We start from the raw sequence: 19,810 nt of genomic DNA, 5'->3' as shown, positions 1-19,810 counted from the left end.
TAGGGTCTTGAGAGAAGTGGCGGTAGGGATTGTGGATGCATTGGTGATTATTTTCCACAACTCCCTGGACTCAGGAAAGGTCCTGGCAGATTGGAAAACTGCTAATGTAACACCCTTATTTAAGAAGGGAAATAGACAAAAAGCTGGAAACTATAGACCAGTTAGCCTAACATCTGTGGTTGGCAAAATGTTGGAGTCTATTATTAAGGAAACAGTAACAGAGCATTTGGATAAACATAATTTAATAGGACAGAGTCAGCATGGCTTTATGAAGGGGAAGTCATGTTTGACAAATTTGCTCGAATTCTTCGAGGACGTAACATACAGGGTGGATAAAGGGGAACCAGTGGATGTAGTGTATTTGGACTTCCAAAAGGCATTTGACAAGGTTCCACACAAAAGATTACTGATCAAGATAAAAAAAATCATGGGATTGGGGGTTATATACTGGCATGGGTGGAAGATTGGCTATCTAACAGAAAACAAAGAGTTGGGATAAATGGTTCGTTCTCGGGCTGGCAATCAGTAATTAGTGGTGTTCCACAGGGGTCAGTGCTGGGACCCCAACTCTTTACAATCTATATTAACGATTTGGAGGAAGGGACCGAGTGCAACATATCCAAGTTTGCCGACGATACAAAGATGGGAGGGAAAGCAGTGAGTGAGGAGGACATAAAAAACCCGCAAAAGGACATAGACAGGCTAAGTGAGTGGGCAGAGATTTGGCAGATGAAATATAATATTGGAAGGTGTGAGGTTGTGCATTTTGGCAGAAAAAATCAAAGAGCAAGTTATTATCTAAATGGAGAAAAACTGCAAAGTGCTACAGTACAAAGGGATCTGGGAGTCCTGGTGCATGAAACACAAAAAGTGAGTATGCAGGTGCAGCAGGTGATCAGGAAGGCCAGTGGAATCTAGGCTTTTATTGCAAGGGGGATGGAGTATAAAAACAGGGAAGTCTTGCTGCAGTTATACAAGGTATTGGTGAGGCCACACCTGGAATACTGCATGCAGTTTTGGTTTCCATATTTAAGAAAAGATATACTTGCTCTCGAGGCGGTTCAGAGAAGGTTCACTCGGTTGATTCCGGAGATGAGGGGGTTGGCGTATGAGGAAAGATTGAGTAGGTTGGGCCTCTACTCATTGGAGTTCAGAAGAATGAGAGGTGATCTTATCGAAACATATAAGATTGTGAGGGGGCTTGATCGGGTGGATGCGGTGAGGATGTTTCCACTGATGGGTGAGACTAGAACTAGGGGGCATAATCTTAGAATAAGGGGCTGCCCTTTCAAAACTGAGATGAGGGTAGTAAATCTATGGAATTTGCTACCCCAAAGAGCTGTGGAAGCTGCAACATTAAATAAATTTAAATCGGAGATAGACAGTTTCCTGGCAGATAAGGGAATTAGGGGTTACGGGGAGAGCGCAGGGAAGTGGACGTGAGTCTAGATTCGGATCAGCCATGATCCTATTGAATGGCGGAGCAGGCCCAAGGGGCCGTATGGCCTACTCCTGCTCCTACTTCTTATGTTCTTAGCTCGGGTCACACTCCCTGCTGGCTGGGGACCTCCTCTTTCAGGTCCCTCCCTTCCTAAACCTGGGCTGGGGACAGGCAATCCCTTGCCACCGGCTGCCGGTGGCTGAGAGCCTTCACCTTCAGGTCCAAAACCTGGTTCAAGCTCCTCCCCGGAGTCCCACAAGAGAGGGGGAATCGCTCGGGCCAAGTGCTAGGGGACTTCTCCTCTCCTACACGCGACTGCGCCTGCATGAGCAGTCTGTGTGTGTGCATGCTGCAGGCACCATCCCAGCTGCCTGTTTCCCTGCCCCCGGCTCAAACAACCTGCATTGTTTGATATAACTGGCAGCCTGCCAAGTAATTCTGTTCAAAATCCTTTTCCCTTACCAGGGCAGCCTTAAATGTGGAATCTTGGGCCTGGACCTGCTTTTGGTCCGGGGCCAAAGTTATCCCCTGTGTGCCTTCCTTGTCCTGGCTTACTGCTACCGGACCTGCTCTGCAGGGATCCCAGAACTCTCCTTCCCTGTCCCCCTGCTTAAACAACTTGCACTGGTCATGTATGGCTCCTCCCCTAATATAAGCCACAGCGCCTGCCTGTGCAGCCTGTGAGCTCGTACCTGCTGCGGGCTGGGGATTTCTGTCCTCAGGTTCTCTCCCAGCTGCCTGTTTCCTTGTGGGTCCCATTAAGTTAAATGGGACCTGGTTAGACCGGGGGGAATTGGTCAGGTCTTCCGAGTGCGCCACCGTGCTGGAGGCTCCAGTGTCCACCGAATATTTCCCCTGCACCATCTTCACCCCCATCTCAACATAGGGCCTGCTCCCCACAGCATTTTCGCGGGGACACAGGTCAACAGGTTGCGCTGGCACTAGCCATTGCTGGGAGAGAGGTGGGGCAGACGGTGTCAAAGCACCGGTGGTGGCCGCTACTCTCCCCTGGCCAGTCAGAAGAGACCGTAGGGACTGTAAAAATGACTCGATTGCTGTGGGAGGGAGGTCTGGCCCTGCCTTTTCGGCTGGGGCTGTGGGATCCTTTCCCTTGTCCTTCCAACAAATTTTACAGTCTTTTCTCCAGTGACTGTCTTTCCCGCACCCGTAGCAATTTAACCTAGCCTGAGAGGGCCGGTTCCCCTCCTGGTGCCACTCTTTCTTACTCTGGCTCCCAGGTTTAACCTCATGGACTCTACCCTTGGGTTGGGGCGCCTCGATACCCCTCATGTTCCTGAAGGCTACTGTGAGCCGGCGGATCACCACTTCTTCATTGGTCTGGGGGTTTCGGGGGTCAAACCAAGCCACGACCTGGGCTTGGATCTGGGGTAGGCTGTTTGTCATGAGACACCGGAGCCAGTGAGTCAATTGGACTGGGTCCAGTGCTGCCCACCCTAGCATTCCCAGGCATGCGCGCCGGTAGACTGGCCACAGCCTGTCTGCGAACGCCTGCGGGGACTCCCCTGGGAGCTGCACCGTTCTTTCCACCCAAGCGAACGGGCTACCATCATTGAGTCCCATGGCCTCCAATACCTCATTCTTGAGACCCTCATAATCCCTCTGCCCCCTTTTGCACTCGCCAGATAGGGCCTGGAGGAGATCACCTGCCAGGGAAAACAGCAGCATTTTTGCTTGCTCTGCATCATCGCAGTCATTTACACAAGCTGCTTGCTCTATCTCCCTGAAGTGCAGAGAGGGGTCTCCCTTTTTAGTGAGCTTCGGGATGTGGCTAACCATGTCCCTGAGCTGGTGGGTGCCAAACGGCACCACAAACTGATTCTGGATGGCCCCGGGGTCATCTTCATCAACGGGTGGACCGTACCTCCGTTGTCGGAGGGGATACACTGGTCCTGGTCCCGGCCTATCTAGCGGGGCCTGCTGTGCTTCCTCTACCGCCTCATCTTCCACTCCCCTTTGCTGCCAGAGCTCCTGAAAGCTCGGAGCTGTGGGTGGCGGTCGTGGGACCTCTGATTCCCTGACCAACCTTTCCCTGGGTGTTGCCAGTGGGACGGTTTTACTTGGGTTGCCAGTAAAATCCGACTGACCTGCCTTCGGGCTGATCAGACATATCATCCCCTTTGCCCTCTTTAAAGCCATATTCAAGCTTTCTATCTCTGCCCTACAGGGGCCATGACCTGCTTCCTCGAATCCTTGCTCGCAGGCCAGCTTATATGCTGTCTTTACCTCCCTGACCTTTTCCTCCTGCTCTTTTATTTCTTGTATGAGGCGAGCATTCTCCTCCCGCACCCTCATCTCATTGCTCTTGGCCTCTGCAACTAGGCACTTCAGGTACTCTGACTCATGCCTCGTGTGGATTTTGCCCTCACTAAACTGAACCACCAGGTGCTCTATCTTGGCCTGGTATTCTTCAACCTCCCTTTCCCTATCCCAACTCTCTGCTCTAGATTCCCTAAGCCTGCGAGTGACTTCCCCAAGCCTGCGGGCACCTAACCATAGACAGACCAGTGGGATAAAAAGAAAACCAATAACTGCTGCTCTCTCCAGACCCAAACCACCGTCTGCTACATCGCACACCATTGCCGACGGTCCTGCCACGGTTGCCATTTTGTAGAAATTATCAGCAGGGATGGGGTTATTGTCTCTGGCCAGTCAGAAGCCTCTGAGCTGCTCCAGAGCCCCATGCGGTTTCAAAGCGCTCCCCTTTTCCTGGTTCTGACTGCCGGATTTATTCGGCAGCGATGTAGACAGAAAAACGTGACTCGTGGTTGGGTGCAAACAGACCAGTATTTATTGAAACAAAAAGAAAGAAACAACTTTAAAATAATCGATACAACACACCTATGCCTGGTACAGCACTTTTACTTAACACAGTACACTTAATGTCACCTACAGCACTCTTTTGCTTAGTGCAACACTCTTTTACTTAAATACAGCACTTTTAATACAGTACTCTTACTTAAATACAGCTCTTTTAACTAGTGCAGCACTGTACTTCTCACAGTACTTAGTGTCCCCTACAGCACTCTTTTGCTTAGTGCAACACTCCTTTACTTAAATACAGCACTTTTAATACAGTACACTCTTACTTAAATGCAGCACTTTTAACCAGTGCAGCACTGTACTTCTCACAGTACTTAGTGTCCACTACAGCACTCTTTTGCTTAGTGCAACACTCCTTTTTTAAATACAGCACTTTTTAATACAGCTACTTAGTGTCCACTACAGCACTCTTCTGCTTAGTGCAACACTGTTGCTTAAATACAACACTTTTAATACAGTTACTTAGTGTCCACTACAGCACTCTTCTGCTTAGTGCAACACTGTTACTTAAATACAGCACTTTACTTCTCACAGTACACTTTAGTGTCTACTACAGCACTCTTTTGCTTAGTACAACACTGTTACTTAATAGGGGAGGAGAAAACAGACACAACAAGGGAAAATTGACTAAAATTACAGTTTTAACAAAATTCCCATTCATTCCCACCCCTATACCTATTCTAAGTTGCCTTGTAATGGGCCAGAAAATGTTTGCTCACCAGTGAAGCGCCTGCTCCATGCCCTTGTGGTCTTAAATTCTTCACCACCCCGAAAATGGAAATACCCTAGTGTTTAAAAGTAACTGCTGGTATTCCACTCCCTCGGGTGGGCTCCTGAGTAGTAGATGGGGCACGGAGGCGAGGCTGCAGAGAGAGAGAGAGATAGCTTCTTGAGAAGCTATCTTATACCCCATTTGGGGCCGAAATCTTCCCGCCCAAATCCGGATGTATCTGGGCTGAACAAAAGGGATCCAAACTGTCCCCATTGACTGTGATGGGGTTTGGATGAATTACCCATTTCCCTTATGATGGGTTTTTGAATGTATTCCCATTCATCGTGATGGGTTTGAATAGAGCTGTCTCGGTTTGAAAAAAATGTCTATTTCCTTAATTGCTGAGTAAACAGCCTGTGGATGTTAGTGTAAACAAAGCCATTGTCCTGTGGTCACTGGAACCACAATTGATTGGCAGTCTCAAGTGGTTAATCCTTTGTGTCAACATTGTAGACTCTCTGTAAACAAACATCGATTGTCCTGCAGGGAAACTCCCCGAACTGCCTTTGATTGACAGTTTAAACACTCCATTGAATCTTTTGTCGGCCATCTTTGATTTTCCTTTTCATATGCACACAGACTGTGTGGTGTCTTCTGCCACGAGGTCGGACAGCCATCTTTGATTATCCTTTTTCACAGACACACACAGGTTGCCTTTCAAGTCGTTTTTGACAACTCGTGCTTTGAACAGCGACTGGCCTAGAAATTTGGTGGGCTGCGCCACCAGTTAGCGCCTAAAGAGTGCACTCAGTGGCTTTAGCGCCACTGGCCACGCCTCCCACGATATTTAGCTGGGGCGCTAATGGCGGTGTTAGCCTGTTGCGCTGCGCCGCCACTGATGAAATCATCGGTGTGCGCAGCGCCCCGCTACCGCCCCGATCGCGATATTTGGTAGCGCCCGCCTCTGTAGCGCCATTCGCAAATCGCGCCCGGTTCACGGGCTTACCTGTGGCAGGAGTGGCGCTAATTAAGGCGGAGGTGCGGGGCGGCCGTTTTTCCGGCGGCCGCCTGCCAGCACCTCCGTCCCCGGCCTCCTGATCTCCCCCCGCGGCAGTGCCAGCTGTTTTCCGAGAGCCCGGCACTTCTCCTCGGTGCCGGGCTCTTTTGCCGGCACTCACGATCTCTGATCGTGCTGGTGCAGGCCCCTCCCCCTTAAGAATGGGAGGAAGGCCTGCAGTACCACAGCACGACATGCCACAGCGTGTGGCGCTGCGGCACGTTGCGCTGTGATATTCAGTTTCAGTGCCCTAAGAGGGACACGGAGCGCCTCGAGCAGCGCCCCGTGTCCCTCTTGGGGTGCACAACCTGAATTTCCGGCCGTCGCAACTGCTCCGATTGCAGCGGTAATTCCGGCGCCCAGGCGAGTTGGGCGCCCATTTGCGGCTCCACCGAATTTCACCCCACTGTCTTTTGTCTTCTGCCACGAGGTCTGATGGCCATTTTGATCCCTGGATTTTTAAATGTATATTCTACCCAGGCATTCTTTAATCAAAAATCAATCTTCGGAACTGTAGAAAATTTCGAAATTATTGCGAAATCCTACAAGGGCCACTTCCTTAAGTACCCTAGGATGTAGATTATCAGGCCCTGAGGATTTATCGGCCTTCAATCCCGTCAATTTCCCTAACATCATTTCCCTACAAATACTGATTTCATTCAGTTCCTCCCTCTCATTAGACCCTATGTTCCCCGATATCTCTGGGAGGTTATTTGTGTCCTCCTTTGTGAAGACAGAACCAAAGTATGTATTTAATTGGTCTGCCATTTCTTTGTTCCCCATTATAAATTCACCTGATTCTGACTGCAAGAGACCTACGCTTGACTTCACCAAACTTTTTCTCTTCACGTATTTATAAAAGCCTTTACAGTCAGTTTTTATGTTCCCTGCAATGGTCACTTGGGCAAGGTACCAGAGAATGATCAATATCTGTGGAATGTTAACCCAGCACGGCTGCAGTTACTTCTGGACATGTAAAGGAGGAGGGAAGATAATTGGTGAGGAAAAAACAAAATGGAGAACTTCGAGGGCTACGTGGATGAGCTCTAACCCTAAGTTCAAATGTAATTCTTTAAAATAAATACATGCAGAAGTCACCTAGGCATATGTATTTACTATTGGCAGTACTTAACATTGATAGTACTTATCCATAGAGCTACTGTCTCCTTTATGTTTGCAAATGGACTTCCATTGTAGTGTTTTATTGAACTTGTCATATTGTTTAGTCTAAGTATATTTTTTTATAAATGCTTTATGCTCTTGTGGAATTAAATATTTGTGTATATAAGTTTATAGTTTGAAGTTTTATTGGAAAAGTACACATGTCTTTCAATGAATCAGCTGGGATACCAAATATACAGGAGATTATAAATGGCCAGCAATGAGTTATATGGCAAGTCTTTCTATTGTGTTCCTGAGTAAAGCTCAAATGGTCAGCAGAATCGAGATATTGCTATTCTTTATCATGACACATCGTTTATATTTTACAGCCAGATTTCACTATTTTTGTGGTGCAGTAGGTATTATTGAGGCAACAAGGCCTCTGTGAGATTGGTGAAAAAGTAATAAAGACGAGTGACATGGGAGGGGAAGGTGTTCTGTTCAGAGTGCTAGAATAAGGGCTATAGTGTATATGGTGTTATGGTGATGGATTTGGGGTATAAAGTGCACAGTCATACAGAGTACCAGGCATCTCAGAATCTGTTATAGTGAGGAAACTGTGGTTTATCAAAGACTGTTGTAAGGCAAATCTGTTCTATCAACATTTGTTGACTTTCCACTTTAAAGACTTAACAGTGAATACAGTATGGATGATTAAAGTCAAGTACTTCAAATTAGAATTTAGTTTCAAATCATCCTGAATGTGTGCAAAGCAACATTTCAGATGTAAAATAATTTTCAAATGGAATTTGGTTCTCATTGGCACTTAAATCCATTTTCAACCTCATTTAAAGGTATATTGACATACTGTTGTGAGAAGTGCATGTCCTAATGAAATAACCAGGAAGGCCCAGAACCTTAAAACACATTAGTTGATTTTCATGGACCAGTTCATGTAACAGCAATAAAAATGATTATTTTTATATTTTTAGTATCTCATTTGAATTACAAATTAAGTTGCCACACGTTCTTTGATACCTCCTACGTCCTTGATGTTGATAAAGTTATAAAGTGCTTTGCTAGGAAATTATGTGGTGAAGCCTTAGAACACCATCACTCCAGGTCTGTAGAGCCCAGATTGATGGGATGATCTTGGACAGATGTAAAAGTCCTAAGTGCAGTTAGTCGTGGGCAATGTCAGTCCAGCTACTTGTGGGCACGAGTCCACAGAACAAATAAAACTGACATGATTTTAGTAGTGAACTGTCAGTCTGACTCAAAGAAGCTACAAGGATGACTGATGTAGGAAATGGAAATGTCAGGTTGTGCAGTAATGGGTATTGTTCTGATACTGTGTTTAAGGAACATTGTTGGAGCAGCTTAGGATGAGTTATAAGAGTATTAAACCCATGGTATACCTGACCATACACTTAAAGCTATTTTTCAAAAAATGTTACTGCGATGAAGATGCTCTTTTAGCTTTGGAGACAGAATCTCAGACATGTGAATGTCAACCTAATTTGTGCTTTTCTTTTGTTTTAAAGCAACAACCCCGCCCACAAGTACTTCATGGCGGTTGATCCTGTCACAGGGGCACTGTATGTTTCCGATACAAACAGTCGTCAGATCATCCGCATTAAGTCTCTCAACGGAGCAAGGGATCTTGCTGCCAATTCAGAGGTGGTAGCAGGGACTGGAGAGCAGTGCCTGCCGTTTGATGAAGCCAGATGCGGTGATGGTGGGAAGGCAGTCGAGGCTACACTGATGAGCCCCAGAGGTATTGTCTTTAAAATGATCTTCCTCGGTGTCCAAGTGTGCTTGCTTTCTGTTTGCTATTGCATTATGTACACATAACTGCTGAATTTTCTGGAAGTTAATGTGTCCATCAGTAATATTTGAACGGCAATGCATTCAGTGGCTAAACATAACACTTTGTGAAAAAAGCTACTAGTTTCACATTGAAAGGTAAAATTCTAGTCCACAACCTAAACAAGGCAATTTTAAGAACATAAGAAATAAGAGCAGGAGTAGGCCATACGGCCCCTCGAGCCTGCTCCGCCATTCAATAAGATCATGGCTGATCATCGACCTCAATTCCACTTTCCCGCCCGATCTCCATATCCCTTGATTCCCCTAGAGTCCAAAAATCTATCTATCTCAGCCTTGAATATACTCAAAGACTCAGCATCCACAGCCCTCTGGGGCAGAGAATTCCAAATATTCACAACCCACTGAGTGAAGAAATTCCTCCTCATCTCGGCCTTTAATGGCCTACCCCTTAACCTGAGACTATGCCCCCTAGTTCTGGACACTCCAATGTACATAATCTGTGTGAAATGATGCAAGGTGTTTCAGCACATATATCTGCTCCCAAAGTAGGAGTGTATACGAAATAGGGTTGCGTAAGAGAACTTTAGTTAGAAAATTAGATTATAAGATCCTACTTTTTAATGGATCCCGCTGAAACTGTCAACTGTTGATTTAAGGATGGATAACATGGTACTGTATGTATAGATTCTTCTTTACATGACTAAATTAGCCAGAGGTGGATAATTGGCATGGGTCAACATATGGAATATGCAACATTTTATTGCACCTATATACCATATCACACAGCTTATGGAGTGAAAAAAATCAAGAACACCAATTAGAATGAAGGCAAACAATTTTCAAACAAAGATGTGTTAAGTCTAGGTTAAGTACATGGGAGTGAGTTACAGTGGTGTTCAGATGGTTTATATATTGAACATTAGATACATGGAATGACTTGCAGGACGTAATGTAATTGGGGAATTTAAATGGTTTGTATCTTGAACAATAGATGCACAAGAATGATTTGCAGAATATAATGTAATGGAAGAGTTGAAATGATTTATATCTTGAACAGTAGATACCTACCTGGAAGTGAGCCTACAGGTTGTAATCTAACAGAGGTTTAGATGGGTTAATTAGTCTATGAACCAAATCTAAATTCTGATTAGATTATAAACCTCAATAATTCCAGGTGTTTTTTTTAATATAGTGAATACTGGAAAATTAAGAAATAATCTGTTTAAATTAATCACCCTGCAGATCTATAGAGAAATAATTTGCAGATGATCTATGATCTCTTTGAATAATTTCATCACAGCCAACTCACTTCTTACAAACCTTCTTTGACCTGAGAATCATTAAAAAAAATATTCAGTAACTCAGGCATTTTTGAGTAAAATGAGTTTCCGAAAGAACAATTCAACCAGTTCATAGGTTTGTAATAATGAGGTTTGACCATATTTCACTTTTGAGAATTGTCTGGATTTATTACACAGAAGTGAATAAAACATGGGCCTGAGGATTGAAAGTTATTTTCAGATAATTACAGTATAAATACATGTGTTCAACGCACCTTTGTTATTTAGGGACCAATTTGGTAAACCCAATGTGTATGGTATTACGTGGAACTAGCCAACACTAATTGATAAATAGTTGAGGAAAATCTAGGATTTCATTAGTTGGTTTTGCAAACAGCATTAAAGAACAGAACAAGTCTGTAATTTCTAAATACACATTCATAAGTATTAAGTAAAAAGAAGCAGAACAAAAATGACTTATCTTCAACCATATATTAATTTTAGTAGTGAAAGATCTATCGAGTTCTGTGCTGGAATATAGGATATCCCAAGGTAATTAAAGCACTGTGCCCTTGCTTTAATTGGCTTTCAAACTCACATTCCCCCCTCATCCCCACCCCACCCCACCCTTTCCATAGAACCTATTGGATAATTCATTATCATTGTTTTTCAGACATCTGGTAGTACAAGGTGCAGTAATGGTTCCAGTGCTGGGGGTTTGAACATTTTCCATTTATACATCCAATAGCAGCATCAAAGACTCCCAGCTGATTCATGGTCAATTGCAGGATAAAATTCCCTCCACACCGCCCCACCAACACGTCAACACCTGCCTCAAGATATCACCATCTGCAGCACCACTATGATATTTCACACATCAGCCATCCTTGTGGCATCTTTGAGTGAGACTGCCAGCTTAATGTGAATTGGTCCTTTCTTGTGAGCAGTTTTGTGCTATGGATTCATGCCTCCTAGGAAAAGGATTGAGAATGCCTAAATTTATAATAAGGACTTTTTGAGCAGAATTTGGGTCCCTGAAAGGGCAATATTCTAACCCATTGTAAGAGTTCATCTCAATGATCCTAACTGTTCTTGTACTCTACCCAGGAATAGCAGTGGACAAGAATGGATTGATGTATTTTGTGGATGCAACTATGATTAGGAAAGTTGACCAAAATGGAATCATTTCTACGTTGCTTGGTTCCAATGACTTAACAGCAATTCGTCCCCTGAGCTGTGATTCCAGCATGGATGTAAGCCAGGTAAAATCTTATAGAAAAGGCAATATCTGTCTTCCATAGGATTTGTTAAATTGATCTGGCAATCCTTAATTTAATACTCTAGTTAGGTAAGAGTATTACCAAGCTGAAAAGTATCTGAAGATCTTGCATTTCTTTGGATGTATCTTATTTTAAAATTGGCATTCAGGATAGCCACTGTGCCATTGTCTGAGCTTATACTAACAACAATTATCACTGGCTGTATTTAAAATGAAAATTCCAAAACTTTCAGCAAACAAAAATTAATAAAACTGCAGTTGAAGTTGACAATATCTACAGTGCTTTAGGGGACGTACAAAGGTATAGTCTAGAAAAAGTTCTTTGTAGGGTTCACTACTACAGGGAATAAGTAACATATGTTTTATCAGAGCATGTGGTATAATGGGGTGTAAGAGTAAAGTTGTGATATAAGTTATGGAAATGGATGTGGCAGAGTCTGATTTCTGTTACTGAGGAAGCCATAAATAATCTGCATTACCTCCGAGGTTGTGCTTTGTCAGAAGCTGAGAGTGTGAGGGGAAATTGCAAACTATGTTTGTGTTACGGTGCAAAGGGAGGTCTGCACGTTATGGAGAGAGTGTTTTATATAGTTTCTGTCTCGGAGGGAGAGTGACCAACAACAGGCATTACATCAGAAAAAGTTTTAGTCAGAGGCAAGAGTGTGGTATTTAGTGGGACCATTGAAGACAAAAGTTCAATTTTAAGTCCAGATGACCTCTAATTAAATTGAAATACATTCATAATGTCAAACAGCTACCTAACTGCAGTATGCATTCAAAAAAGAAAAAACTACCTTAAAAGCCATGTAAGCCATATAATGCCTTTTCATTGAAATTAGTTTTTTTTGCTTAAACTACCACATTCAATGCTGCATATTCCCATTTTCCTCTACTTAGGTACGATTAGAATGGCCAACTAACCTTGCCATCAACCCAATGGATAATTCTCTCTATGTCCTGGAGAATAATGTCATTCTGCGGATAACTGAGAACCACCAGGTCAGCATTATAGCTGGCCGACCCATGCACTGTCAGGTTCCTGGCATAGATTATTCGCTCAGCAAGCTGGCCATTCACTCAGCACTGGAGTCTGCCAGTGCCATTGCTGTCTCCCACACTGGCATACTTTACATTGCAGAAACTGATGAGAAGAAGATAAACCGTGTACGGCAAGTGACAACCAATGGGGAAATCTCCTTGCTGGCAGGGATGGCATCGGACTGTGACTGTAAGAATGATGTCAACTGCGACTGCTTCTCGGGGGATGATGGTTATGCCACAGATGCCAAGCTGAATTCTCCATCTTCACTGGCGGTCTCGCCAGATGGGACCATTTTCATAGCTGACCTGGGGAACATCCGCATCCGAGCAGTTAATCGAAACAAGCCACAAATGAACTCGATGAGTTTCTACGAGGTTGCTTCAGCAGCTGAGCAGGAGCTATATGTTTTCAATTCAAATGGGATACACCAGTATACAATGAGCCTGGTCACCGGTGACTACATATACAATTTCTCCTACAGCCCGGATAATGACATTGTGGAAGTGACCGACAATAATGGAAACATTTTAAAGATCCGAAGGGATAGCAATGGGGTGCCACGGCACTTACTAATGTCAGACAACCAGGTGATTTCTCTGACCGTTAACGCTAATGGCGGACTGAAGATGGTGTCACTCCAGAACCAAGAGCTAGTTGTGATGACGTACAATGGGAATAGTGGCCTCCTGGCAACTAAAACAGATGACATTGGTTGGACCACTTTCTTTGAGTAAGAGTTATTTACTTATTGAGTACATGTTCTTACTGAAGTGTGAAGTATGTGGCAGTTGTACATGATTGCCAATTGGAAATGATTACTCTCGGGGGTTCCGTCATATCTCATGGTGGATTTGCGGAAACTAACCAGAGAAATAGCACCACATAAAGGGGGTAAAATGTTCCATTTTCCTTAAAATAAGAAAACAGCAGAAACTCGGGCCACACGTCTTCTGTTTTGTAACCTCACCTACTTTAATTAGTGTAATGATTAGTATGCAGATGAATGCAGATAGACAAGTTCAGGTGGCATCCTAAGTGATGTCAGTAAAGCTAAAGTAATGAGTATTACATTAAATTTACAACATCTGGTGATTAATTGGAGCTGCCTAATATTTGTTCACTTGAGTTTTGATACAAAGGTAATATGTGCTATTTGTATAAATTACACTTTTATTTGAAAGTTAAACATTAGTTTTTCTTCCCAAGAATTGTTGAAAAATTAACATTTATATTTGAAAAAAAATAGATAAGAATTCCTCTGATCGCAATGTATAATGACATCACAAATCCGTTTGTGAAGACTTCCTCTGTCCTTTATTTCTAGCACAATTGTTAACACTTTATAATGTTCACAAAGGGTTCTGAGATCTGAATATTACTGTACTGTAGATATGAGAAATATAATACAATATTTTGTTGATAAAGTTTTTAAAAAATCAATCTGGGTTCTTGCTAATGGGCCATGTGGATGAAAGTCAGTGAGGAAGGTCACCAGCTACTTAGTTGCAAGGAAACCCTTGACAGTTACAGTGTAATGCATATGTGATGGTGACTGTTTCTGCAATTAACTATCTGAAATAACATGGTAATATTAGAACTCCTGTATCACAAAACCAATATTACTTCGGAATTTATATGGTCTGTCAATTGCAATATGATCACTGAAAATACAACAACTCCCATGGCACACAGCTCAACACCAGCAGAAGTACACAAAACATCATAAAGTACGAAAAAATCACTATATGCACATATTATAAATGATAAGAAGTAGCTCCAGTATTCCCTGTATAATTTTAAAAGGAACATTATTTGTCTCTGTATAACTCAATTCTTAGTCTCCATTATTCTCTGTGAAGCTCAAAATCAAATATCTTTTACTTTCTCAGTAACTCGAGCCTAAATATCCATTGTTCCTGTGTCACTCTGAAGCAAGTGTTCACTGGTTCTCTATGTAACTCACTCCCATGCATCTGATTCTCTCTATAACTCATTGATGGGTTCTGTATGTAAGATATAGGTTGACCTGATATCATTTATTTGCACTTAGTTATGACAGTGAAGGACGACTGACAAATTTGACCCGTCCCACTGGTGTAGTGACCAGTTTGCATCGGGAAATGGAGAAGTCAATCAATATTGACATTGAAACTTCCAACCGAGAAGACGATGTTACTGTCACCACTAACCTTTCTTCAGTAGATGCATCTTATACCCTGGTTCAAGGTAAACAATTTGGTATATTAGAAAAACACCCTGTTATCTGCAACAACAAGGTGATGAGTTTGGTAAAAATGCATAATTGTGGTTTCAGTGATTAGTTTTTTGTAATGAAATTGATACCAGCATTTTGTGAAATCTGGTACTTGTGGTCTATTTTGAAGCATTCGTGGTAAAGGTTGTTGCCTTATACATCAGTTTGATTTATAGTGGAAGCTTATTGTAGCAACCCTACTGGTACAAATCTCTCTGCTGTTCTGGACTTCTGAAAATAGGAGCTGGTTTTACATTCAAGGAGTGAAAGAATAAAAAAGCTTGGTGCAGTGATAATGTTCTAATTGGTCTGTAAATGTAATGTAAATATGATTTGATAATACTTACTGAACATCGAGTGACAGAAAATCATATAGTTCTCCAATTTTTTAAATTTTGTCAACAAGCTATACAATTTGGATAGCTTGAATCTATTCTTGCTGTGCAATTAGAATCTCTCACCGCCTCTCACTTTTTCCAGTGTAGGGTCAGTAATGAACTGATTGTTGTTCCTTATGTAGTAAAATTCCTGTATTTCGACACAAACAATGCTTGTCTGTATTAGAAACTGGAAAAAGAATTGAAGGATCGTTGACAGAAAAAAACTAAATGAAATATCGAGTCACTCTAAAAACATTTTCACATGATGTGTGGTATACATTAGACTCCAAGGTTTACAGGGAAGGAAACACTAGCACTGAATCATGCTTGCATAATTTACTTGCCTTGTAGGCTCCAGGTTATGTGTCCAATGTCACTTGATTTATTTAGGAAAGCACCAATCCCATTGTGTGTCTTCTGTAACCAGCTGTATTCAAAATGTTAACTGGTATTTATCGAAGATGAACAGTTTTCTTATGATTGCTGTAATTCTCCCACCAGATCAAGTGAGGAACAGTTACCAGCTTTGCAACAACGGCACCCTTCGAGTGATGTACGCCAATGGAATGGGTGTCAGCTTTTACACTGAACCTCATATTCTCGCTGGGACCATAAGTCCAACTGTCGGACGGCGCAATATCACACTACCAGTGGAAAATGGACTAAACTCAATCGAATGGCGCCTCAGGAAGGAACAGACCAAGGGAAAAGTGACCGTATTTGGAAGGAAGCTTAGGGTAGTTCATTATAAACACATTCATTATAAATTGTAGGGATCAAAAGCTATTTAGGCCTTGTAGTTCTATAATGTGGTTTCAGTGTTTCGGTTTTTAAATGACTTCTGAAATGCATGTGCCTTTAGACATCTTATTGCATTGCAGCATGCCTGCAAGTAAATGCAACCAAGGTTCAGGCCACAGCTGACCACTATTGTCCCTGATGTGCCAGCATTCTATTAAATGATAGCCACATGTGTCCTTACAGCAGATGGCACAGCTCAGCATCTAACTCTGCACTGACCCAGACCCTGAGAAAACAGATCCCTACAGTCATTGGCATGTAGGTGTGGCAAGGCCACAGAAATGGCTGGTGGCTGCAGCTGACAAGATGCCAATCAGGCAATGCTGGCTGTTCATTCCCCTGGCATGCTTTCTTTCATGCACATAAACATGACATGCTGTTATTGGGATGTTTCTGAAGAACCATTCATCATAACAGGTAATAGGGCATTCACATATGTTGGCAATAACTTCATCGGAGGTAATTTCAGCTTAATGTGCAGACACAAGCGTGTGGGTACCCACAGATGGGCATGGATTACAATTCAAGCAATCTAACCCGCTTGGCATCCCTCTGGTCATCCTCTTCTTCCAGGCACATCACCTCAGATGACTCCCATTGGCAAACCCATTGGTGTCAGGAAAAGTATCTGGAGCCAAAAAAACAAATTAATTAACAGCAACTAGCACAAGAGCTTATGGAAACCCAAATGCCAGCAGGAAATAAATTTATAACGTTAACACGATCAGCCCAGAAATTTCTAATAGCACTTATTGTGGGCTATTTAAAGACCCTCCCAGCTGAACAGGCCACCAAAGGCCCCTCTCTGCCAGGTTTCCTGGGTGTGTTGGGGACTTGGCATCCAGCATGGCCACTGGATCCAAAATGGAGCAGCATCCTGCCTTGCCTCCATTTGAATATACTAATGAAGTTCCTGCCTGCTTTAAATGGGAGTTTAGATACCTCACCCTTGGCCTGACCAGAAATTGGATCAGGGTCGAAATCGGGTGGAGCTGATATTTGCAGTACAGAAACAAGCTGGTCAGCCCAACAGATCCATGCTGGTACACTCCATCCGCACCCAAATACAGTTGCAGAGGAGAATACAGGACACTAAAATCAGCCCCATATATTCTGGGGGTGAAATTTCTCTTGGACAGTTGTGCAAGATGGGAACTAGTGAATGGTCAGCCCCTTTTACACTCAAATCAAATGTTAATGCATTTTCAGCCCTTTGGTCATTAGTGCTCTCTTCATGGCCCCCATTACCAGACAACATACCCTGACCCAAGTACAGGGAATAGCATCCTTTTGATTCTGTGATTTGGCCACTAGTAGGTACAACGGAGCCTCAGGCATTGACTCATTCTTTCATTTCTCCCTTAGGAGGAATCACAGGTGCAAACCCATTTTATACACAGCACACCGTGGCCACCATGAAAGCATTTTTTTAAAACAGCAAAACAAAATTGTGATAAGATTGTAATCTATTTCATTTGGATAATGAAATTACTTCTTCAAGCCCCTTGGTGCTATGTATCTCTGTCATGTTGCTTTATGTTTCCATGTTTTAAACTTATAGAAAATATTTTTTTCCTGGTCCTTGAGGGCATAATGCACGCATGGCTTTTTTTTTTCAAAAGATGTGAAGAAAATAAGATGTACCTTCTTTAAAATTTCATATGAAAGAACTTTGAAGAAAAATTGATAATTAAATTGTTAATCGTGGTGTTCATGCTCATTAGCAAAGGCTGAATGCATGCAGTTTCTTTGAACTCATGCCAGATTGCAATCACTTAAATCATATTGATGATAATGTCATTTGAAAGCTTTCTTCTGTATTGGCAAAGGCACAAAATTCAATCATCTACACCAGGCATAAGCCATTATAATTAAAATGAAATAAATTGCCCCAGTAATCCCACACTCGGTCTGTTTAAAGTAAAGAGAGACACATTTATGATTGTGGTTCTTTAATTTTAAACAGGTGCATGGAAGAAACTTGCTTTCCATTGATTTTGATCGCAATTCCCGGACAGAGAAGATTTACGATGATCATCGCAAATTCACATTGAGGATTATTTATGATACATTGGGTCGCCCCACGATCTGGCTCCCAAGCAGTGGTCTAGCTGCAGTTAATGTCTCATATTCTCCCAGTGGGAAAGTGATTGGAGTTCAACGTGGTGCGATGAGCGAGAAAAGCGAGTACGATGAACAGGGCAGGATTATATCCCGAGTTTTCTCCGATGGAAAAGTCTGGAGCTACGCTTACCTTGACAAAGTATGTTTAGAAATAATATCTCTATTATCGTTAATAAGACATTAATTCTTCCAGGTTCCCCTCATTGCCTTGTAGCTGTTTCAGATAATGTGAACAGTAAGCAAGATTGTGGAGCTTGAATGCAAAAGCATCTGATAATGTAATAATACATCTGGTAGATAGGTAAAATTGATTTAAAAGCAACAATTACATTTGAGCACATTGAAATTGGAATATTTGCTTCACTTTGAAGGGCAGCAGAGTTTATATGCCACTTGTTTAGCCCTGTGAAGAATGATGGGTATCTTTGTTCTGCCTGTGAACAGCAGCAAAGTTGCTCTAGGTTTTACCGTTAACCACATGAAAAATAGCAGCTGCCCTCACTGTCACACTCACGCTCAGCCAAATTGTGAAATGCATGTAAGATAACGGAGTAGGTGGTAGAACTGATCCATTGAGTCTCGGAACTTCCAATCTGCAGTCTAAATACAAGGGCCTAGAAATTGGGTTTTGGCTTAGCCAGGGCTTTAGCGCCGGAAATTAGTGCCGGCGCTAAGTCACCTGCGCGCGCCAAAAATTCAGTGGCGCCGCGCCCAAACGGCTGCCGGCGCTACTGAAGGGTCTTAGCGCCTGGAAAAGGGCGCTAACTGCCGTTTCGCGCCGCAATTCCGGCACTGCGGCACCCGATGCGGTGCGGCAGGCTGGGGAAGTGCAGGCCTCCTCCTTCCGTTAAGGAGGAGCTGCCTGCACCCGGCCGCGGCCCGCGCAAATCTGCTTAAAAATGAGCCCGGCACCTCGGACAAGTGCCGGGCTTGCATCTGTTCCGGGGGGGGGGGGGAGAGAAGTCCGGGGAGGGAGCTGCGGGCAGGCGGCCGGCGGGAAAGCGGCCGGCCGCCGCGGGGCCTTTAATGCGCCGGCGCTAACTGCAGTAAGGCACCTCTGACAAAACGCTGGTTGCGGCTGCCACGGGCGAGGCGGCCGCAACTCAATTTCGGAGTTCGGGCGGGTTACCACGGCAACCGGGACGCTGCGCACACCGATGACGTCATCGGTGCCGGCGCAGCGCTACCGGAGCAACGCCGATTTAGGGCCCCAGGGAATTTCACTACTGGCCATAACTCCGGCGCAAGGCCCTCTAGCGCCTCAAATGAGGCGCTAAGGCTACTGAATTTTCAGCCGAAGATGTTCAGTAAGTATTAGACCAAACTATAGAGAGAATTTTCAACTTCAGCACCTGGGTGGTCACCTAGTGGAATGGATTGCCCACCTGGCGTAGAACCCACCTGATTTTCATCCCATAGTCTCAAGCTTTCATACTGTGCTCAGAGACTGGAGCATTTAATTACAGGATGATACACTTTACACGTTTTGCTATTGTTAGTTAAACACTGAACTATTAACCTCAAAGTTACAACACTTAAGCATTTTTCTGCTTTTTCCCTTTTGCTTGGCTTGCCTCACTGCCTTGTGATTGGACCACTCTGGCTTGACTATTTCTTGCCTGCCAGTTGTGAAAGTTTGCCAATCTGTCTCTTGCCACACGAACAGTG

General features: G+C 43.5%; 1 protein-coding gene across 7 annotated transcripts in view; it reads left to right on the top strand.

The window, feature by feature from the left end:
- Positions 1 to 19,810, top strand: part of LOC147114145 (teneurin-2-like) — a 1,360,318-nt gene that overhangs the window by 1,324,860 nt on the left and 15,648 nt on the right. For 6 of the 7 annotated variants that reach the window (XM_085995783.1, XM_085995782.1, XM_085995780.1 and 3 more), the window contains 6 exons: positions 8,697 to 8,929; positions 11,370 to 11,524; positions 12,439 to 13,313; positions 14,634 to 14,809; positions 15,719 to 15,954; positions 17,985 to 18,281. In XM_085995783.1, the coding sequence (XP_085851909.1) occupies positions 8,697 to 8,929; positions 11,370 to 11,524; positions 12,439 to 13,313; positions 14,634 to 14,809; positions 15,719 to 15,954; positions 17,985 to 18,281 (1,972 nt within the window). The remainder of the gene's footprint in view (positions 1 to 8,696; positions 8,930 to 11,369; positions 11,525 to 12,438; positions 13,314 to 14,633; positions 14,810 to 15,718; positions 15,955 to 17,984; positions 18,282 to 19,810) is intronic. The other variant, XM_085995777.1, reaches the window with a different exon arrangement.

This window comes from Somniosus microcephalus, chromosome 8, assembly GCF_052327205.1.
Source record: "Somniosus microcephalus isolate GS21.2 chromosome 8, FLI_Smic_1.0, whole genome shotgun sequence".
NCBI lineage: Eukaryota > Metazoa > Chordata > Chondrichthyes > Squaliformes > Somniosidae > Somniosus > Somniosus microcephalus.
Note: the sequence above shows the minus strand (reverse complement) of the source record. Positions and strands in the feature narration are given on the sequence as shown.